Raw genomic sequence first — 23736 nt, 5'->3', positions numbered from 1 at the left:
CTGATATATTTATATAGACTTTTTTGGTTGGCTATTTTTTAAAATTACATTACTGTGCCAGCCAAGAACTCAAGATCTCTAGGTAGTTCATAAAATAGGAGCTAAAGATGTATTGTGATGTGAGATAGATATTGGAAGTTGCCATGAGAAAGCAGAGCCCTGAAATGTGGCCCAGTTAAATAAATAGGGTTTCAGCCCATTTCTATACATGTTTCCTCATAAAAAGGTTCCACTGAATTCAGTGCAACTTACTTCCATGTAAGTGTGCATACGACTGTAGTCATATGTCTTTATATTTCCATTCTGTGTACAGACTTTGAGTCAGACACCTTCTCTGCACAAAATTTACAACACTTGAATTCCAGGCCATTCAGCAGCTCAGATTTAGCAAAGCCGATCCAAATTTGCCAAGCAGCCAAGTTCCTACAAAGAGCTTTGCTTTGATCTCGCATTTCCAATTCTGAGTAAAGCTAATTAAATGAAGGTGAAACTGATCAGAACAGAGCCAAAGTCGGAAAATTCAGTTACAAAGGACAAATGTGTCTCATTATTCAGAGTAAAACACACAGCAGGTCTCTCTATGTCTAATATTAGACAGGTTTTTTCACTGCAAGGATGCCACAACAATATGAGATAGTGCCATTCATGTGCATACTACAGTACAGTATGTCTTCCCCCCTTCTCATGACTTGGGGCTGCTTTTCTTACTAGTTTATTGAGCCAGGGAACAGTGACGCAGGCAGGTAACAGGATTCAGCATTAGTGCATACCAGTGTTTCTCAAATGGTGGGGCAGGAACTGCAGGAGGACATGAAAGTTATTGGGGGGGAGACGAGATTTGGAGGCCCTGATACTCCCCCCCACCTTCCTCCTCTTCCCAAACTTTTTCTGTCCTGGAGGAGAAGAGAAAGGTGAGGAAGATGTTTGGAGTAGTCACTCCTGCCTGAGGGAGGATGGGGAGAGCAGGAAGCTCACTGGATTGTGGCCTCTTGGGGGGAAGGCATCCTGAGCCACCACTTCTTCTCTTCTTCTCTCACCCATCCCATCATTGTCCCAGTTCTCAGGATGAGATGCTACAGCCTTCACACATTCTTTCAAAGACTCTCAGTATCTCTCTTGGGGTGTGAATAACTTTCTGTCACACACTAATTCTTATACACATTCAGTAATGCACTTTTTTCTGACTCTCCCTCAGATATGTTCATTCACACATAATCTCCCATACAAATTCTCTCTCTCTCTCTCTCTCTCATGCACACGTGCACGCACACAGTCACACTCTTCATCTCTTTTTAACATATCTATCTATATATATATATACATATGTATATACACAAGAGCATGAATGTTTTTGTGTGACTGTGTGAGAGAAAGTAAATTAATATGTGTGTGAGTGAAAGAAAGAATGAAAGAGCATGACTGAGAGTGTGTACATACATGTAAGCACTGGCTTATGTGAGTGTGGCTATGTGAGAATCATATGTAAAATCAACATGTGTTGTAAAGTACTGAATTTATTTATTTATTTTTAATTCTAATGCGGATGGTGTTGTTTACTCATCCAAAGTTAAAATATACTTATCCAAAGTTAAAATGAATATACATGAATGTACAAATGAAAATACGCACACTAAACAAACAAACTATTTTTAGTCATATACTATGTCAAAGGGGGAGGGACAATGTCTGCATGTAGATGTAAAGGGGGTCATAAGGGTATAAAGTCTGAGAACGACTGGTGTATACCATAGTGTAGACAGTTGTTCCTGATTATTCCCAACTGCCTGAGCCGTATCCAGGATTTCTGGTTTACTTGTGGACTCTACAACACAATGCCAACCGTTTTTTAAATTGTTCATACACAAGATGGAAAAAGATTATGCTCCCCCCTCCATATGCAAAGCACAACTTAAAAAGACACCCCCATTCCCAATAGCATTGCTTCATATATAACAGTTTACCTGTAACACACACATGCATGAACCCCCATGAACAGCAGCCCCTCTAGAGCTAACAGCCAAAGCCTACCTGAAGAAGGTTCATCCATTGAGAAGGCCTTGTTTTCCACGAACATGCTCTGAGACTTTTGTTCCTTGAGAATCGTTTCATACCCCACTCCCCGGGTGGGGTAGACATCATCCTCATAGGCCTGCTCTGGCCCAGGCCTGATCACTTGAGAAATCTCAGGGATGATATAAAAGAAAACAAAAACACAGGCATTGGAAACAAGAGCAATCGCCAGTGTGGGGTCATCCCAAGCTGTGCCCCCTTCCTGTAGGTTGCCATAAACATACATAACAATCCACACTATCCAAATGGCCATGGAGAGTGAGGTGGTAAGGAGAATGAAAATTGCATGTTTCCTCCAGTGCTTGTAGCGGCCACACAAGACAGGCCAAGCAGCAACAAAGGCGGCAACTTGCAAGACCATAACGTAGATGAGAGCCATGACAAAGTCTTCATTGCTCACACTGCAGGGGTCCTTGGACTCATTGTCGCTCCTCACTACAGTGATAATGAGCCACTCAGCATTGATTATGACTTCCACCAAGACTAGGAGTAAAGCCATGCCAAAGGCAATCCATCCCCGTGGAGCATGATTTCGTCGGGAAAGGAAATTGAGGCTGACGGTATGGGCCACCAGACAAGAGAAGCATATTGCAAAAAGGACACCAAAAAGGAAGCGGCGTGAGGTGCATGTGGAAAAATCTTGCTTGACGACAAAGGCAAAGGTCAGGCAGAAGAGCCCAAAGGTGCCAAACAGAAAGAAGGCTTGAGTCCCTATCAAGCTTTTCTTCCGGTAGTCTTGGACAAAAGGCAGGCTGGCCACTAGGACAACGGTGAGGACAAAGCTGGTCACAACGCCAAAACTGGCCACTGCCTCCAACACAATGCCCCAAGCTATTGAGAGGTCACAGAGATTGTAGTAGATGGATTTCAAGTCCTTTCCACACCCTGGTGGTGGTGGTGGAGTCACCTGAGCCAAGCACACTTTGACAGGAAGGGCTAGGAGCCAAAGGCATGGCATTATTGTCCTGGGGGCAGCCACCATTGTTGGAAGGATGGGGAGTGTTCCTTCGTGCTTTTGGAAAGTACTAAACAAAATCAGAAAAGAGGAAAAAATGTTAGGATCCATAAAGCCAGAAATGACAAAGGTATAACTGCATTGCCTTATAACTATCACTTAACAAAGAATAATGCCACTGCTTTTGTCGTGCAATCATTTAGTCATTTTTTATGATTATGTGGGCATGGCTTTATTAAATGATTGTCCCATAATCCAAACCCTGGGCTCATGCTGCTTCATGCTCTGTTGCAGAGGCTGAAGTGACAACAAGGGAAACAAGAACTAAATGCACTCTAAATGAACTACAGGCCAGCAACCTGTAACATTCAGGGATATTTTAAAATGGCCAACAGTGCTTATTTTAGTTACTTTTGTAAAACAGGAAAGCATTCCTGTTACAGGAAAGCTGTATCTATAATGGTAACTAACCACAGGGTGGGGGTGGGGATTGGCTCTACAATTACCTTTTTTCAAAGGAACTAAAGAGGAACTTTCCATGCTTTGGTCTAGTGTGGAAGTGGCTGTGTGGCAGTTTCTTGCCATTCAAGAAAACAGAGCTCAGTAGGGTGAAGTGTGGTGAGGAAGAATATCCTACTAATCAGGCTTTCCACCCCAACCGCACTCGTGCTCTTAGGCATTTCCAAGATTGGCCATGGTTTCCCCAAGAGAGAATCTGTCACTACGCTGAGGTTGCTGGCTTTTGCCTGGCTGCCACTCAACACTTCTTGGTTCCCAGGCTCAGAGGATACCAGATGGCCTCCAAGCGAGGGGAACACTCTCACTCTCCCCCTCCATCTCTGTCTCACATGCCCTCCAAATCCGCTTGTTCTGAGGCCTGGATCAGGGGCTAGTCCCTGCTTCTAGGGATTGGGGTTTTAGACTTCAGCATGTGAGAGCTCATTTTTGTTTTCTGCTCCCACACACTTTATTTAGGAAGTCACCTCCCTCAACAAGCCATAAATGCAAGCTCTCACTCCTGAGCATGGATTGGATTACTTCTGCAAGTTTGGATTACCTATGCAACTACTGGCACTGGGGTACTTCAACTCCAAAACTCTGCAGTCCTCACATACCCGGAATGCAGCACATTCTGTGTTGTTATATGCATGTTCTCCAGTCCCAAGGAAAAGGCCAAGAAGAAGGCCTCCGTGGAGTTCAAACATTTCCCAAAAGAGCTTACTTGGCTGCTTCCCTTAAAATATTTCAGTCTTGTTTCCTTACCATTTCATTTGTTCTCTGAACTCTGCTGTCTTAGACTTAATATTTAACATCCTATTCATAGCAACCTTTCTACATACTAGTATAAGAATCTCAAACAGAAAACGCTGTAATGTTAAAGGACCAAAATGCATCAGTACCAGAATGTGACAGCTTTTCAAAGGGATATTACAGAAGCTCTTTTCACCTGTTTTGGAAAAGAATGCCAAAGTTGGGAAAGTTACTTTTTTGGCTGGGGGGATTCAGGGAGTTGCAGTCTAAAAAGGTAATTTCCCCAAGCTTGACTACTGTCAGCCCTTTCCACAAAGTCACTGTACACCTTGTCTACTAGACTATTTCCAAGTCATATACAGCTGGGCTAGTTATTATGGTATGGCATATTAGACTACCTGCTTGGAAATTGTTTTGTATCCCCTCAAAACTAAAGTGTTCTGGCTGGTGGAATATAAATGCATAAAGCTTTAGGGATGCTCAAGTGCTATCTTTTCAATAGAGATACAAGTCTAAATTGATCAGTTGCTCACTGTAGAAAGCTCACTAGTAGTTTCATTTATTTTTCACCTGGCTGGGTGTCAGCTCACATACCCCATTTCAGAACATATAGGCCAAGTAAAATTCTCCCCTGCACATATCAGCTGGATGGGGCATTTTCTTCATCCATGTGATTTTGCTCTCAATAATCTTACAGTTTAATAGAAAAACAACAAAACTCACAATTCATCTGTGAACACGGCAATTGCTTTTTAAAAAGTATTTGAAAACCAGGGGGGCACTGGCATCATGCATATGTCGATTAAAACATCTGACTCTATAACACATTTCAGAGTTCTGGAGAAAACGGCCCTATTCCAAGAGATGAATATTGTGTAGCTATGGGATTCACTCTTGGTTTATGTTAGCATAGGGTTGCCATAAGTCAGAACCTCCAAACCGAGACAAATGTAGGACAAATGTAGGGCCACATTTTCAAATGTAGGACATGTTTTTTTAAAATGGAGGACACATGAAAAATTTGATAATTTTTAAAAAATGTTACTATAAATGCATGTTTCTTCGGCTGCTCAAAATGGAGGACATTTTGGCATTATTCCTAGACAGATGGCAGAAATGTACTTCTCTTTCTGGCCAAATACCCCCCACCCCCGCCCAATTCTACAACTACAAGTCCCACTCCTAAGCAGGCATCGGATTTGAAAGACCACAGGCTCCCTCTTTTGCTACTGCAAACTACATTTCCCACTCCCAAGCCTTCTTAGCAATTCCCCCCTTCCTCCTTTTCCTTGCCCCCTCCAATCCCCCCAAAACCCCTCACCCCCTCTTTTTCCCCAGGTATGTCTCAACTTAGGGGGGATTTATGGGTCAGATCCCTTGCAAAGTCTTTTTTCTTTTGTAATGGGGGCAAAGCCTTGAGAAGCCCTGGACCCCTGAGAAGAAGAGGGGGGGGGCTTAGAGGTGGGGGTAAATAAGAGGGCTAGAGGCAGGGTTGCCATAAGTCAGAAAGGAGTTGGGCACACAACAACAACAATAACAACAGCAACAGCAGAGGAGGAAGGGGGAGTAGGAGAAAAAAGGGGAAGGAGAAAGAAGAAAAGGAGGAGAAAGAAGAAGAATAGGAACAAAGAGAAAAAGAAGATGAGGAGGGGGAAGAAAGGAAGAAAAAGGAGAGGAGGAAGAGCAGGGGAAGAAGAGGAGAAGAAAAAAACAGAATAACAAGAAGAGAAGGAGTGGAAAGAGAAAGAGAAAGAGAAAGAGAAAGAGAAAGAGGGGAAGAACAAAAAGCAGCTGGCCTGAGTGCAAAGCCCTCCCTGCTTGGAGTTGGAGCATGCCCAAATAAGGAAGCAGAGGGCTGGCTCCTTGAGGGCTGGCCAATAGGGGCAGGGCAGAGCAGCAGACCCCGCCCCCTGCTAGCTCCAGCCGCTGCTGCTGCTCCAGCCCTGCTGCTCAGCACTGTATGAAAGGGAGGCAGCAGCCCTGGGAGCCCTGAGTCAGGCAGCCACCCGGCAATGGGGGGAGGGTGGGGTGGGACACGCCCCCCAGGAGGCGGGAAAGTCCCGCCCACTGCCGTGAAATGGCAAGCCTATGTTAGCACAAACAGGCATAGATTGACCCAGAGTTACACTTCACTCTCAAAGGATCTAGTTTGACATTTGCTTTTGCTTTGTCCTTCCAAGAGATGAACACATCTCTTTTTATAGGAATGAGGGAAATGTAGCCCACAAGCCATATCTGGCCCCCAAGGCTATTTTTGAAGCCTACAAATACCCCAAGCACCCACATTTTTGCAGGATGGGGGTACAGTGGATGCCACAACCCTCAAAAAAGCCTTGGTGTGTCAATGAAGCTCTCATAGGCGGGATACAGACAGGCAAAAAGGGGTGTGTTCATGACGTCATGAAGGTATAGCCTTCAGATGGCCCTTACCTGAATGCCGCCATGAACACGCCGCCCGCACGCCCCAAGCGGGAAGAAGCGGCATTAAAAAGGTGCTGCTTTTCCCCGCTTCTTTTCTATATACTGCGCAGCTGCGCATCTCCGTCTATAAGCTGCTGCACCGGTACGCCAGAATTGTTACGCCGCTAATTTAAGTTGCCCATTTAAAAGCTCCGTGTCTGCTGCGTCGCATAATGAGTCGGGGTCCTGGAACATGCGCAGTTTGCACCGAGGCTCTAATTAGAGCGTCAGATGCCATGCAGATGTGGAAGCTGCAGCACAGCTGCACTCTATTTTAATGCTCGTAACCCTAACCCTAACCCTAATCCTAGAGCAACATGTACGCATGCGCTGCTAGAATTGGGGAAAGTTTGGAATTTAAAGTGAACCCCTACACACATTCCTGTGCCATTTTCACCTAACAATAAAAAACCCCTAAAACTGTAAATATTTACATATGTACAAGGGAGGTGATGGGGGATGGCAGGGGGACAGCGGTGGCAGCGGCGACAGCTGTGGCTGTGCATTGCAGATTCAGCAAGAGCGTGGGGACCAAAGGAGAGGAGGCATCCATGATGCTGGTGACACTACCAAAGTGCAAGCAGACAAGGATGCCAACACCAGCTGATCACCAGCTGGTAGGAGACCACCATTGTTCTTGGGCAGGGCGAGGGAAAAAGTTTAAAGGGGCCTGGGCGCTTTAAATGTGCACATAGGCTTTCTGCCGCCGGTGCTGAGCGCCGCAGCTGCGCAGCTGCGCATCCGCCAGCCGGCAAAAGAAAAAAAAAGCCCCGTTTTTGGCCGCCCGTGCAGAAGCTGCCTCTCTCTTTGCAGCGTCCTCCGAGGTGGCGGTTTGGAAACTCCGGGTCTGAAACGGCCCCAGGTGAGGCGTCTTCACTGCCCCCCATGTGGAAGCCCCATCTCCTGAGCCACGCCCCCGGGGCGGGCGGTCTGGAGGCTCCGTATTCAGCAGAATACACCTCCAAGACGTCTTCCCCTGCCCGTCTGTACCCCACCATAATATCCTCTCTAGAGGACAATTTTATCACCCTCCTAGTTGAAGAAAAGCTTTGAAGCTAGCTTGGAATATAAGGCAGTCTTACCCAACCTAGTGCCCACAAAATATGTTGGATTCCAACACTCACAGGTGATTAAGGATGCTGGGAGATATAGTCCAACACCTCTGAAGGCTGCCAAGTTGGGGAAGACAGCTTTAGGGCTCTCCACAGAATTACCAAGAAGCACACTGACCACAAAAACATCTGTGTGCAATGGTCCTCAGCCCACATTGAGGTATACACATACACATTATCTGGTTTAGTGCATGCATTGGGAGGTGGCATGTTTCTAGCCCCTCCTAATCTTGTGCTGAAAGTTATAACCCTGCCTGTGACCATCATGTCTCTTAGATGGAGCTAAACTAATCCAAGTTTGGTCAATGTCCAAACTCAGAAACCACTTGGAAACCCACGTAATATTCCCTGGAGTTCTACAGTGAAAATAGAAATGTACCAAATAAAAAATAGTTTGGTGAATTGCCCAGCTACTGCTGGCCCTTCTGTTCACAGATTGAGCACTTTCTGCCCTCCTCACGTGTACCAATAAACAGAATTGCATCAGCATGAACCAACGCTGCCTCCAACCATAGAAACCCCAGTGGGAGCTATTACAGAGAAGAAGCATTAGGGATTACTCATGTTAACATTACTGCTGACTCATTAGAAATGTACCCTAATGAAGTCTTTCAGACTATAGATGGTAAAACAGCTTAGCTTTCATCCTTTTCCCCTTAGTTCAACCCCAAGGCTGTTAGAAAAAGAAAGATTTGTTTAAGTTGGTTCTGAACTTCCAGGTCCTTATTTATACAGAGGTTCAAAACACAACTCAAGAAATAAATCAGCTTTAAATGGGGTAAGGGACATGTGAGCCACAGACTACATGTTGCCAACCTTGATTAGACAGCAATCGGGTTGCCATAAATCAACAGTTGACTTGAATGCACACACACACACGCAGAAATAAATTGTTGTTGCTGTGTGCCTTCAAGTCATTTCCAACTTATAGCAAGCCTATCATGGGGTTTTCTTGATCAGATTTGTTCAGACAAGATTTGCCGTGGTCTTGCCCTAAAGCTGAGAGTGTGTGACTCACCCAAGGTCACCCAGTGGGTTTCTTAGCTGAGCTGGAAATTAAAACTACTACGTCATGCTGGCTCCTACAGAAATAAATACAGAGCTGATATATTCAGAACGGTCCCTTGCCCCAAAGAGGTTTTTTTTATATATAGAGTGGGGGGGAAATAAAATGAAAGGACTTATGCAATCCACAATAATCTTTCAACTAACCCAAATCACACACCCACTAAGAGAGCAACCTGTCCAGAACAGCTTTGAATCGGGTATTTGCTTATCCTTGCAGTGATTCTGGATATTTGTTTTGGTTTAATCTAACCTGGCACAGTGTCTAGGGGTGCCAAGAGGCCAGCCCTAAAGCACACACTTTGCATGCAGAAAAGCTCAGCTCCAATTCCAGGGATTTCCAGTGGGAAAGAAAGAATGAGAAACATCCTGTGCTTGAGATCCTTTGCCAGCCAGACATGACAGCACTGAGTTAGGTGACTAAAAGAGTCTGACTCAGTGCCATAGGCGGTTTCACACACCTATGTTTTTCAGGAGCTTTATGCAAATAACATGTGTCATGGAGGAGGATATCTTGTAGGAGGGACACTCATGGAGGGCACCAAAACCAGATGCCCATGAGAAACTCCCACACTGATATATACTTTATATACTCATGTATAACTCTAGAAATTTTAATCAAAAAAGTGACCTCAAAAATCTGAGTCAACTTATCCATGGGTCAATGTAAGTATTGTATTTCAACCCTTCTTTATATAAAAAGGAACCATCCCCTAGTGAAAAGCAAGAGAGTAATCTGTCCTGGAAGCGCTGACTGCCCTCTGTTGTCTCATCAATCCAGCTTTTAATATGAGCACAAACAGTGATGCCTCCTGGAATTTTGTAAGTTCTTTGTGATTGTTTTCCTTTGCTTCATCCTTTACATCCTTTGTTACATGGCCCTAAATTTTACCCTCGACTTATACACAAATCATATCAAAATCTATAATTATGGCTCCAAAACCTGCCCTCAACTTATACATGAGGTCGACTTATAGTGAAGTATATATGGTAGTTTCTGTGACAGTTCACGAACTGTTTTTATGAGACATTTCTGTTTTATCTTCCCCATTCCTGTCCTGCTTATGCTGAGTGATATATATCACATATATTTCACACATCAAAGGCTTTGGTGGATCATTGCAATCACACACTTTAAGAGAACAAAACAAACATCCTACATAAACATCCAAGCCATGTTTTCTGCTGCCCTTTAGAAAAGGGGATCAGGAAAATGTAAGCAGGAAAACCATTGCATTGTTATAAACTCTAGGAGAACCCCCCCCCCCAAAAAAAAATTAGACTTCAGAGACCTGTCCTGTCCTGTCTGATTCACTCCTCTTCAGGAAGAAGGAAGCATTACTTAGGTAGTAGGAGGCTGTTACTGGAGCTGTCTCAAGAGATTTGGATGGCTTCAGCTTGAGAGTCTGGTGGGGGGAGGTTAAATTGCATAGAGGGAGGAGGAAGCAGTGAGCAACTATTTCTTTTGGCATGCCTGAAATACGAATGTCAGGGAATGGCTTAACAGCGCCTCTCAGATCCCAGCAACCTTTCTCAGCAGAGCTCCAAATTCTAATTCCAGGGCTACTTAGGAAACAGGGGCGGGGGGGGGGGATCCCATCCATGCCTGATTACTTACTTAGAAATGAGCACTACTGGGTTCAGCAGAGTCTACTCCCAAGTAAGTGTGCACAGCAGCATCTACCTATGAGTCCTCTTCCTATTGCAGGCCAGAGGTGAGCACAGAAATACAATGAGCCCTCCACATTTGCTGGGTTTAGGGGCACAGGACCTCCGTGAAAGTGGGAAAACCATGAATTAAAAAAACCTATTTTTTAAGAAGATGACCATGGAATTGCGCTGGAGGACCTACAAATGCCTGGAGAAGTGTTCTATCCAGAAATCTCTAGCTTCTTCAGTGTGACTTCTGCTGAATGTTGACCAAGTTTTTCTAGCATCAAGGTGGAAGAAGCAAATTCCTTCTTCTTTTTTTCACCCAGTTATCATAACGAAGTCAAGACTGAAACGAATCTAAAACTGCAAAACCGCACATTCTCACAGTCTGTCTGCCTTTCTTGGGTTAGGAAACTGTCTTGTTTCTTTGTTTGCACTAACGTATGAGGAATGCAGAAGCAGTTGTAAGGAGGGGGGAAGAGAACTACTCAACTAAAGCAGTGCATACCTCTGCCAATAGGCCAGCAGGACCAGGTGTGGGAGAACAGCAACCATAAGTCTACCATGTCCAGTGTTGAAAAATCACCTAGCTACAACAGGGGTTTATAGAGGTGAGGTTGTTGGAAGACACGAAAAGGCCTTTTACCACTGTTTGCCCCCCTCCCAAATTGTTTAACTTGGAAAATGATCATACCCGTTGCCAGCAGTTCAGAATCCCCATCTATCTAATGGTGTTCTATCTGCAGAGAAGGGGAAAGAAGATGAACATACTACAAGTCACCCAACAGGTGAACATCTGGCAACAATAAAGGAGTTGTTTCCCTTCCAGGAACCAGGATAAGAACTCAACCCAGGTAGGGTTGCCATAATTCTGGACCTCCAAACTGGGACAAATGTAGGACAAAAGTAGGACAAAATTTTCAAATGTAGGACACATTTTTAATAAAAAATGGAGGACACGCAAAAAAATTGATGATTTTTTAAAAAATGTTAATATAAATGCATGTTTCTTAGGCATGATCAAAATGGAGGACATTTTGGCATTGTTCCTAGACAGATGGCAGAAATGGACTTCCCTTTCTGGCTAACCTCCCCCCCCCCCATTCCAAACAGCATATTTGGGCATTGAAGAGGAGGAAGAGTGGAAAAGGCAGAGGAGGAGGAAGAGGAGAAGAAGAAGAGGAGGAGGAAGAAGGGGAGGAGGAGGAAGAAGGGGAAGAAGAGATGGAGAAGAAGAGGAGAGAAGAAGATGAAGAAGAGGAGGAAAAAGAGGAAGAAGGGGAGGAAGAAGGGGAGGAAGAGGAGGAGGAGGAGAAGAGATGGAGAAGAAGAGGAGGAGGAAGAAGATGAAGAAGAGGAGGAAAAGGAGGAAGAAGGAAGAGGAAGAAGGGGAGGAAGAAGGGGAGGAGGAGAAGAAGAGATGGAGAAGAAGAGGAGGAGAAAGAAGATGAAGAAGAGGAGGAAAGGGAGGAAGAAGGAAGAGGAAGAAGGGGAGGAAGAAGGGGAGGAAGAGGAGGAGGAGAAGAAGAGGAGGAGGAAGAAGATGAAGAAGAGGAAAAGGAGGAAGAAGGAAGAGGAAGAAGGGGAGGAAGAAGAGGAGGAGGAGGAGAGGAGGAAGAAGAAGAGGAGGAAAAAGATGAAGAAGAAGGGGAGGAAGAGGAGGAGGAAGAAGGGGAGGAAGAAAAGGAGGCAGAAGAAGAGGAGGAGGAGAAAGAGGAAAGGCTCTTTCCCCTGCCTGGCTGCCTCCGTCGCCAACGGAGGAAGCCAGGCAAGGGAATGGGGCCTCGCTGAAGCCAAGCCCCAAACCCCTGCCTGGCTGCCTCCGTCGCCGTTTTGCCCCCACCCCCGGGATTCCCCCCCCCCCAGAGACGGAGGCAGCCAGGCAGAGGTTTGGGGCTTGGCTTCAGCCGTCCTCCAAGCCCCAGTCAAGCCTGCAGGACTCGCTGGGGGGGGGAGTCCCGGGGGCGGGGCCAAACCGGGGGGGGCGGGACCGTGTGGACACGCCCCAAATCGGGAAAGTCCCGCCCCCAGGCGGGATATGGGAAGCCTAAACCCAGGAGTCTATTTCTCAGTGCCCAGGGTCACCAGATGCCCTAACCCCAAAAGAGGACAAGGCATCTCAAATGTAGATCATTCAAGAAAAATGGAGGGCATGACAAATAAAAGCTAAAAACACTCCTATAAGCTTCATAGTGATGCTCAAAATAGGGGACATTTTGGAATTCTTCCTGGACAGAAGCAAGAAATGTAGGACACATCCTGGGAAAGGAGGACGTCTGTTCACCCACTCAGTGCATTCTTATGACTTCACTCTACATTCACACTTTCTGGGGATCACACAACAGACCCAGTAATCCTTTCTCACAACACAATTGTAACACTATTATTCCTCTCAAACTGGCATGGCACCATCCTGTGGAATCTTGGGACTGGTAGTTTTGGGAGGGCCCTTCAGTCTTCTCAGTCAGAGAGCTTCTCCAGTGACTCTACAAAACCCAGTATCCCATGGGACTCGACCAGGGCAACTAAAATGGCACCGTGTGTGTGTGTCCACATGTGTCTTCATGTTGCCTGTTGACTTATGGCACCCCAATGGTTACCACTGGGTTTTCTTAGCCAAGGGAATGCTCAGAAGAGGTTTTGCCAGTTCCTTCCTCTCAAATACAGCCTACAGCACCTGGTACAGTGCTACTGAATGTGAAGTGTGAAAGACACTCAGATATATCCATTTATCTGTTGGATCACACTCGCACCACCACACTTGCAAGGTCTTGGTATGGCCCACGTAAGGTTATTCCATTTTATCTTTCCACAGCTGGCTCTGCTATTCAGCAGAATGAGGCAGCCACCACTGGCAACAGAGACCAAGGGTAAAATGGAAGTGAGAAAACAGAAGACGACCCGGTGTAGTTCTGAAGGGCCCAACAGCTGTAACACCCGCACTGCAGAATTAATCCAGGTTGACACCACTTTAACTGCCATGGTTCAGTACTATTGAGTTCTGGGGACTATAGTTCATTGCGGCACCAGAGCTGTCTGACAAAGAAGGCCAAATGTCTCACAAAACTACAGTTGACAAAATTCCACAGCATTGAGCTATGGCAGTTAAAGCTGCGTCAACCTAGATTATTTCTGCAGTGCGGATGCTGCCTCTGTCCCAGTGGTGATGTTGTAACAAGATTCTGATAACTAGATTACTTTAGCACATAGACTAGGAAGGGGCCACCATTTTATCTTTTAGCTCAGTAGAAAAAAATGGCTTGGGCCGGCCTTGGAACTTTGTAATAACTCTGACCAGCCAGAGAGCTCAGTGGTGGCATATATTTGGATCCAGTTGTTTTTCCATCCAAATTCAACATGATCCCACAATACATTCATAATCTACTGAAGTCTCAATCCCTGTTCCAGTGGTAAAGTTAACTGAACTTCAGACTGGATAATGCCCAGGCAGGGCAGGCAGAGACCAGCATACTTTTACTTTTCTATTCTACTGTCATTCCATTTCCATACTGGTTGCTCTTACTGGTTTCTCATGCTGGTTTACTATTTTCTCCCAGTATGCCTTATCACTACTACTGATTAGTTCCCACTATCCCACCTATTAGCACCAATTGGGCAGGTGGCAGGTCAGTTTAGCATGCATTTCTCAAATCCTCTATATTGTGTGCCAGTGTAGAGAGGCTGCTTCCTATTTTGCTTCATGAACTCCTAACCCAAAAATCACAGCGCCAATTCCTTCCCTTGTTTACTTACTGAACTCTAACACTGGGGACAGGGGCAATTTGCCCTTCTAAAAGATAATATTTCTTCCCTTCACTCATGTCCCAGGGTTGTTTATCTTCCCCTTGAAAGCCCCAAGTCCCCAAACCTCTTGAAGCCTCAACTGTCTTGCAAAGGTTTTTAATAGAAGAATCTGAAAGTCCAAACCCAGCACATGCCATTATGATTAATAATTTATTTACATCTTAGAGGATGCTATCAAATTCTACATGGCAGGCAGATTGGTAATATTGCAGGGTCCCAATTACAGTAAGCTGAACGTACACAAGTGTTGACTTATTAGGTTGCCATTGGTTCAATAAGTATATTTGAGCTGGGACCAGTCACTGGATTTTAGTTTAGAGGGCCTAAAGACCCTGAAATGGCCAGATCTTGGAAGCTAAGCATGGTCAGCCCTGGTGAGTAGTTGGATGAGAGATCACCAATGAATACTAGGTCCTATAGATTCTATTTCAGAGGAAGGAACTGGCCAAACCACCTCCAAGGATCCGTTGCCTAAGAAAACCCTGTGAAATTCATGGGGTCACCACAAATCACAGAGGACTTGAAGACACACACATTATTTAGTTTAAAAAGTGCTAGCCTTTGAGTTCAAGCAGAGGCTGGGGAAAATAAGAGAAATGGCAGGAGAGAGCTTGGGGAGGCTGCTTCTATTTGTGTTGGTCCCATTGGGTCCCACAGCCATTGCCTTTAACATGGGAAAGCCTCCCAAGGGGGCCAAGCAGAGAAGGGAGGCCACAAACTTTGGGGCCAACTATTGTTGCCCCAAGAGGGCCAAGCGTCAAATGTAGTGGCTTGAGCTATGACTCTGGAGACCAGAGTTCAAATCCCAGCTCAGCCCTGGAAACCCACTCTCTCAGCCTCAGAAGGCAGCCCTGGCAAACCCCCTTCTGGAGAAACTTCCCAAGGTTGCTGTTGTGTGCCTTCAAGCCTTAGGGCACCCCTGAGGGTTGCCTATCAAGGGGGCTTCCTTGGCCAGCTTGGTCCAGAGGGGGTTGCTGAGGCTGAGAGAGTGTGACCCCCCAGGGCCACCCACTGGGCGTCCAGGGATTGAAAGCCTGCTCCCTACAGAGCCTCCAACCAGGACCCCACCCTGAGCCCAAAAGGAGAGCAACTTCCAAGAGGGCCAAGGCAGTCCTCCCTCCCCACCCTGAGGGCTTTCTAGGGGGGATCAGAAACCTTGGGGGCCTCTCTTACCTGCTTCAGGGGGGCGGAGGGAGGGAGTTCCTTATGGCAGCAGCAGGAAGGCAGAGCGGTGCCACGCTGCTGGGGCCCAGGCTGAAGGGAATGGCTCTCTCCCGGGCAACACCTGGAGCCTCCCGCCCTTCCAGCAGCCAGATCCGAAAGTTGAGCCTCCGGGAGGCAAGGCAGTAAGGCAGGAAAGAGGCGGCGCTGGGGACGGAGGGGGAGAGGCTGAGCCTTGCCTGCCCTGCCCTCCTTGGGGCTCTCTGGGGAGCCTCGCCCTGGAGCATGCTTCTTCTGCCCCGGAGGCAGTGCTAAAGCTCCCGGCAGCAGGAGCCATGCTCAGGCAGCGCCCACCTTCTCCTGCACAACAAAACAAAAAAGGTCCTCCCTTTGGAGCAGCATGGGCTAGGCTTCTTTAGTCCTGCTCAAAATGGAGGACGATCAGGGCGGAGGGGGAATGGGGGTAACCCCAAGAAAAGCCAGGACACTCCCAGAAATGGCCATGCCTGCTTCAGAGCCATGCTCAGGATGGAGGACGTTCCAGGAGAAATGGAGGACGTGGCCCAAGCAAAGCTCAAGACCCTCCCCAGAAATGTCCAGGCAGGGCTTCTGAGTCCTACTCAGAATGGAGGACCTTTCGCCATCCCTCCCGGACAGGAGGCGAAAATGGAGGACGGGTCCAGAGAGGGGGGAGGGGCACGCCTTGGCATTTCTAGCAGAGTTTTGTCGTTTTGAGAACTGCCTTCCCTTGGGAGCATCAGCAAGGAGCATGCCTTGCCAGCCCTAGCAGTCTTTCTGCGCTTCCAGGGGGAAATGATGATCCACGTTTTTGTCCTTCATGTTTCCTTGGCTGTCCTCCATTTGGCAGGAGCCCCCTGGCCTTCGCGGGCGCCCAGCTGGCCTGCCTTTGGCCCAGGGCCACTCCGGACACATTTCTGCCTGGCTGCCCCCCCTCCTCCTCTGCCTCCTCCTCCGCAGGCGACGCCCCTTCCCTCTTCCTCCATTGCACTCAGGCGCCCAGGTGCAGCCAAGCTCCAACATCAGGCGGCGGCTGCTGCTGGAACCAGCTTTCTCCTTCTGCCTCCCCACTGAAGTGCTGGGCAGGCTAAGAAAACGCCTGAGCTGATGGCGAAGGCAGGCCAGGTGAGGCACACTCAGATGCTTTGCAGCAGCAGCAGCATCAAGAGAGGAATTCGCAGCATCGCCCCTAAACAAGGAGAGGGGCCCTATGCTCTCCTCTTCCAGCATGTGCCCAACATTTCTGCCTTCTGTCCAGTTCCAAAATGTTCTCCATTTTCAGCAGGACTAGAGCTGCATCCAGACTGCAGACATAATCCACTTTGAGACCGCTCTAACTGCCCAGGCTCAGTGCTAGGGAATCCTGGCAAAGGTAATTAAAGGTCTCACAAAACGATGGTTCCCAGAATCCCCTAGCATTGAGCCAGGGCAGTTAGAGCGGTCTCAAACTGGAAGATTTCTGCATTATGTTTTGCACCAATATCTCCCGTTTGGACACCTGCAGGTTTGCTCCATGGATACTAACCCATTTCCTGACGCTATACTGACTGGTGTGTTTTTAGTTGTTCTTTTGTCACGTCCTACATTTTACTTCACTGTCCTACGTTTTGCAGTGCCTTGTCCTCCTTTGCAGTCAGGGCACTGGGTTACCCTGAACAAGGACCGCTTGAAAACATATCCAGGTGTAGCTGTGTGTTAGCCATACAGCCAACGATAACTTCCAGAATAACATCTAGTATGATAGCATCCAAAATCCACAAATCAGAGATACCTTTATTGGGACAACCAAAAATGCATGATGCCAGCTTCCAAAGCTCCACTGGCTTCTTCATCAGTTTGTTGTTGTGTGCCTCCAAGTCATTTTTGCTTTATGGCAACCCTAAGGGGAACCTATCCTAGGGTTTTCTTGGCAAGTCTCTTCAGAAGGGGTTTGCCATTGCCATCCTCTGAGGCTGAGAGTGTGGGACTTGCCCAAGGTCGGATTTTATGCTCAATGGGGATTTGAAGCCTGGTCTCCAGAGTCGTAGTCCAGTACTCAAACCACTACACCACAATGGAAAGTAAAGATGTTAAAATCATACTGGAGAAATAAAAAATGAGAAATTTCCTTGATATTCTGAGGGGTCACTGCTCTGCAGAATTATAGAGCTATTATTCTATGGTTCTGTTTTATGAACTTCTGAGGTTTGCTGTTTGGTGAAGCACTGGAGCTCCCTGGCTGAAAATTCTAAATACATCTCCCTAAACTACAAGTCCCAATATTTTACAGGCTGAAACCATGGCCATTAAAGTAGAATAATAATACCATAATAACGTGAATACAAAAGATGAGCCACCAAAGACTGCTGATAAGTCACAAGCAAAAATCCCCATAAACTTAAGGACTCCTGTCCTCTTTATTAAAACCTGAGCTAAACCCTTGTTGAAGAGTGGGGCAGGAGGTAGGGAAGAAAATTGTATTTATCTATGGTTGGCTTTATCTTTTCACTGCCACCCAGGAGACATCTGTGACAAAACATTGGGGAAGGGGGTGCCAATCTCTTTCTGTGTCTGTACATCAAATCCTGTAAATCTGAAGGGTGTGGAGGGGGGAACCAGGCAACCCTTAACATGGCAATAGGATATGTAAGTAATTGGTTGTCTTTTTTAGAAAAAATCTAAGGGTACACCAACACTGTAGAGATAATGCAGTTTGATACCACTGTAAGTGCTGTAACTCCATCCTATGGATTTCTGGGATCTGTAGTTTTAAAAAGTCTTTAGCCTTCTCTGCAAAAGTGTGCTGGTGCCTCAAAAAACTATAAATCTCAAGAACCTGTATGATGGAGCCATGGCAGTTAAAATTGTATCAAACTGCATCATTTCTACAATGTAGATGCACCATTTACTGGGGAGGCTGGAGGGGCTATGAAAATATTGTTGAATGCTTGTGGGGAGGACTCACTAATCAGTGCTTCACATTGGTCCAAGAATGCTTCCAAACATGCATGACTATGTCTGTGGAGTCACCCTGCTTCATCCAAAGAGTTTTAAGCAAAGTGGGTACCCATACCCAGAGATCTTTGTCTTGTTTTCTCACCCTTGCGTCAATCTTTCTTCCTATCATAGAAATCCACTGAGGAGGAAAAAGACAGGGCAGTTGCACAATATCATTTGTTTGGTAGCATTGAAGGTTCTCCATTGGCAATCATCCTATGTCGCTTAGGTTGAGTTTTTGACAGACACGCACCCGAAGCTGTCTCAAAGTGCATAATAATCTGGCCCTCAATGTCTATGACTTCATCTAAAAAGAATCGAACAGACTCAAACCATACGCCTACCGAATCCACTACTCTATCCTCAGAGTGACCAACCAAGTATCTATGAGAAGCCCACAGGCAAGATACAAGTGCAGCTGCATCCTTCATTCACAATCCCTAGTAACTGATATTATTGCCTCTAATCCTGGAGCTAATATAGAGCCATCATGACTACTGATCATTGGTAACCTTTTCCTCCATGAATTTTCCTAACATCTCATTTTAAGCCATCACTACATTTTCTACTAGTGAATTCCACTTTTTAACTATGGATCTGTTTCAAATTTCCCACCATTCAAATCCTGTGGATGACCCTGAGTTCTAGGATCGCATACTTTCATACATTTATAACATGTCCCCTCTAACTTGCTTTTTTCTAAGCTGAACAAAGTTGAAACCTCCTCTTACAGAGAAGTTGATCCAACCCCTTTGGGTCATTTTGGTTGCCCAGCACCCTTTTAAAATCCTTTTATGTAACAATATCCTTTTTCTGGTGTAGTGATTAGAACTGTATATCTGATTCCAAATTTAGTGGCATTGTAGATTTCTATCAGGGTAGTATGTTATTGGCAGCTTTGTTTTCGGTTATTTTTCTAACTACTGTATACCTAACCTGGCATTTACCATAGCAGCATACACTGGGTCAAAATTTTAATCAAGATACTGCCTTCAGTCCGAACATCTGTCTTTTTGCTCAGTAATCACCAGCTGAGATTCTATCAATCTTTTATGAGAAGCTGGTTTAAAAAGAAAAAAAGGGGAAAAAAGGTCATCCCCAAATGCATCATTATGCTTACCAACATTAAATCTCATTTGCTATTTTAATGATGTTTTCCCTTATTAGGGAAATTATATTTCCAATATGTTTCTGTTCTAGCCTCCCTAAATAGGCTTTTTCAGGATACATGGATACCTTACAGCTCACCCCTAACTCAAGGTCATTTTCAAACAAGTTAAAAAGCAAAGGGTGCCAATACAGATCTTTGAGGGATATGACAGTTTACTTCATTTCATTGTACAGCTGATGGGTTAATTTTATTATGGGCTTTCTGTTCTTTAATCAGTTATCAATCCAGGACTTTTACCTCTTCTCTTAAGGCTACTAATTTTGCAGAGGAATCTTTGGTGAGGGACTTTAGCCAAAGACATTTGGAAGTCCAAGTAATCTTCTATCTCCTCTGTCCATATGTTTGTTGACTTTCTCTCAAAAACACTAAGACATTGATGAGATAGGATTCAGCAGGGCTTTCCCTTTTATATGCTGGATAATTTTATCTTTAATAATGCTTTCCACCCAGAACAGGCTAAACAGCCTGCAAGATGTTGTTATTGTTGCTGCTGTGTGCCTTCAAGTTGTTTCTGACTTATGGCAACCCTAAGGCAAAGCTATCATGGTGTTTTCTTGGAAAGATCTGTTCAGAGGAGGTTTGCCATTGCTGTCCCCTGAGGCTGAGTGCATGTGAGTTGCCCAGGGTCACCCAGTGGATTTCATGGCCCAGCAGTAATCAAACCCTGGTCTCCAGAATGGCAGACCAACACACAAAGCACACTGGCTCTCCCAGTAGTATCCCTCTAAGATACCTTTTCCAAAACTTAGTGTTATATTGTCTATTCTCCAGTCTTCTGGTATAAAAACTGATCATAAGGACATGCTACATATTTTTGTTAGAAAACCAAACATGTTGTCTGTGAGTTCAAGAAATGAAGGATAAATATAGTCTGGATCTGATTATTTGTTTTACAACGTAAGTGTTAAAACTTCATATCTTGGCATTATTTTTTGCTACTAGTTTACCTTTCAAAAAAGTATCAGTTCAAAGATTTCCTGGCCTTAAGACTGGTGGAAATGGTTCAAGAACTTTCCCTACTGTCTTCTTACATTCCTTTAGTATTCTTTAATTCCATTTTCATTCACTGTCATCACCTCTGAAAAACTATTTCCTAGCAGAATGCTCCTCCTCAATTAGCTTCAATGCCCCTTCAAGTATTACTTCCCTTTAGGGAGAGAAAACCTTTAAAAGCAGAGGAGAACTCTCTTTATGCATCTTCATTTGCCCCTAGCGGCTAGCAAACTTCTCTGAAACAGCCATCCTGACTTAAAGACGATAATTAGTGTAGAATTCAAAGACATAGCTGTGTTAATCTGGAAAATCAGTATGCAAAACGGATCTTGTAAAACCTTCCTCATGCACCTGAAGAAGTAGGCTCTAGCTGAGGAAAGCTCATGCTACCAATGTCTTTCTTTCAGTTAGTCTCAAAGGTGTTACAAGATCCCTTTGCATACCTTATATTAGATCAGGATGTAATTGTGAAGTTGGCTTTGTTCTCTGGTATGCAATAGTAAGCAATTAGATCAATGTTTCTCTGTGAAAAATTATATCATACATTGTGCTTCAGCTTCTGGGGGGAAGGGGTGTAGCTACACTTTACAGGAGAGCCAGCATGGTGTAATGGTTTGAGCCTAGGCCTATGATTTTGGAGATCAGAGTTTGAGTCCCTGTTCAGCCATGGAAACCCACTGGGTCACTTTGGGCGATTCATACTCTCTTAGCCCCAGAAAACCCCTTGATAGGTTCACCTTAGAGCAGCATTATCATATGTCAGAAACACAACCCTTTACATCACAAAGATGGAACGTCCTTCTACACACTTTGTTGGAACTACTACAGCATTGTACAAAGCACACAACTGATCAGGACTTGAACTTGCTTCTTGCTTCTTCTATCCATGAACCTGGTCCCCCAGTTAACCCTTATACTGTTTCTGTGGAAAGGTTGTGAATCATGATTGGCCCCTGTTGCATGTAGATGTATTTCCCCTAATGTATCTGAGAAGAAGAGTGACATCACAGATCCTTGTAAGCCAGAGACCGGTCTCAAAATATTTCAGGCGTAGGAATTATTCTGATGAAAAGCAATTAAGTTATACAAAACTAGATACTAGTGAAGATTGATAAACTATGTTGGATGCTTATTTGTAGCCATTTATTCACTCGATACTGTGATCATTACTACTGGCTCATGTATTTCAAATGAATAATTACGTGAACTGGATATCAAGCATGTCTATTTCTATGGTGCTCTTTTAGAAAGATATAATACATATTCATACACAGAGGCACACAGACACTAACATACATAGAAGCACACACACACACCTCTTTTTCTATGCAATTTCCTCTTAGTTTCTTCAAGCATGAGTTCTCTGTGCTTTAGTTCAGACTCCCAATGGGAACTTTTATTGAACTCTTGAGGATCCACAAAGCTCAGGAAAAATAGTGATAATCAAAGCTTCCAGTCCTGGTTTAACAGAATTAGCATCTTCATCATATGCTCAAAAGGCTTTGGTTTGTCTGACAAATATGGATGATAGTGAGTGAATAGATACACTGACAGGAGAATGTACATCTGGAAGAAAGCTATATATGCATGTCATCAGAATCCCTCAGCTTGGGAAATAAGACTTTCTTCTAATGAGGATGAACTTCAGCAAGCACTCAAAATCACAAATCACAATCTCCAAATCAAATTAGAAAAACTGTCACATTTAATTTAAATCAGCATTCTTAATTATTGTGCTTTCTGCGTGTATTTCTAGCTTTGCTGATATTATTCTTCCAATTTTGTACGTTCTAAGAGTTCTGCAAAGGTCTGATGACAGTAGAGGTGCAGACATGGCTTATTCCCTGCAGATGTATCCACACACACACACACACACACAGAGAGGATCTTGTGTAACTTGGTGCTCTTTTACTAGCTCCATCACTTTGGAATGCAATTATATACAGGCATACCTCAGTTAACAAGGCCCCTGACAAAGAAGCTCCTTTCTACAAAGTCTTTTTATGGCCACCCAGTCCCCCTTTTCCTTCTTGTTGTATATGGATTTTAGCAGTATCAGCATTGGGAAGGAGGGCTGGAGGAACACAGACTTTCCATGTTGGTTTGCAACAGTGTGCAGGATTCCACTTTAGCTGATCCTACTCTCTAAGATGTTTCTCATAAGGTTTGATTTCTAGACCTTTTATTGTCATGGTCTCAGTCTCCTTACTGTTGGAATCAGTGTATTGTAGTGGTGTGAGTGTTGGACTATGACTCTGGAGATCAAATTCTCCTGGACCATGGAAACCCACTGGGTAACCTTGAGCAAGTCACATTCTCTCAGCCCCCTCTGAACAAATCTTGCCAAGAAAACCTTGTGATAGGTTCAACCTAGTTGGAAATGATTTGAAGGCACATAACGACAACATCCTCCTGTAGACATGCTCCAGCTAGTCAATATCATTCTTGAACTGTAGTGCTCAGAACTTGAGGCACTATTCCAGGTGAGGTAGAACAGAGTGGTTCTATTGTTTCGCTCAATTTAAACACCATACTCTTATTGATCCAGCTTACCACTGCACTGGTCTTTTGGCTGCTGCATAACACTGTTGACTCATGGAAACAGATCTTATAGCACTTTTGAGACTGAGAGAAAGACTTGATCTACATCCTCAGGTGCATGAAATATTGGAGCCCATGTGACCTTTATAATGAGACTGAATGAATAGCCAAGTTTGGTGAGGAAGGGATAAGTCAGTTTTAACTGTGGTTGTTGAAGGACAAAAGGAGGAGGAAAAATGTTGCCCAATAACATCCAAAACAGTGATACCTTTATTGGGCTAACCAAAACGTATAAAATATATGTCACAAGCTTTCAAAATTACACTGGCTTCTTCATCAGGCAAAGGTGTTAAAAATAATACAGGAGGGGGAAAATTGACAGTGTTAGTCACAGGCCTGCATTTTGGCAATGGTGTTCTGAGTATGAAGGAATATCAATGTAGGCAGGCCACTTCTCCTTCTGGCCATAAGGTACTGGGAGACAAAGCATTTTAAAGTCCAAGAAA

At 44.9% G+C, this 23736-nt stretch overlaps 1 protein-coding gene across 3 annotated transcripts in view; it reads right to left on the bottom strand.

Annotated features, from left to right (window-relative positions):
- The window catches only part of LOC149322339 (G protein-coupled receptor family C group 5 member C-like), a 30717-nt gene extending 15052 nt beyond the window's left edge, over positions 1-15665 (bottom strand). Inside the window, exons 1-3 of one of the 3 annotated variants that reach the window (XM_089539912.1) lie at positions 15544-15665; positions 11261-11306; positions 2029-3095 (exon numbers count right to left, since the gene is read on the bottom strand). In XM_089539912.1, the coding sequence (XP_089396038.1) occupies positions 2029-3052 (1024 nt within the window). In that variant the 5' untranslated portion in view covers positions 3053-3095; positions 11261-11306; positions 15544-15665. Of the gene's footprint in view, positions 1-2028; positions 3096-11074; positions 11105-11260; positions 11307-15543 lie in introns of those variants that run through there. The other 2 variants (XM_089539905.1, XM_089539922.1) reach the window with 2 other exon arrangements.
- Positions 15666-23736: the final 8071 nt, after the last annotated feature.

This window comes from Sceloporus occidentalis, unplaced genomic scaffold (genome assembly GCF_023333645.1).
Source record: "Sceloporus occidentalis isolate IW3139 unplaced genomic scaffold, rSceOcc1.0.p SCAF_1, whole genome shotgun sequence".
NCBI lineage: Eukaryota > Metazoa > Chordata > Lepidosauria > Squamata > Phrynosomatidae > Sceloporus > Sceloporus occidentalis.
The sequence above is the reverse complement of the archived record's forward strand: the minus strand, read 5'-3'. Positions and strand labels throughout refer to the sequence as shown.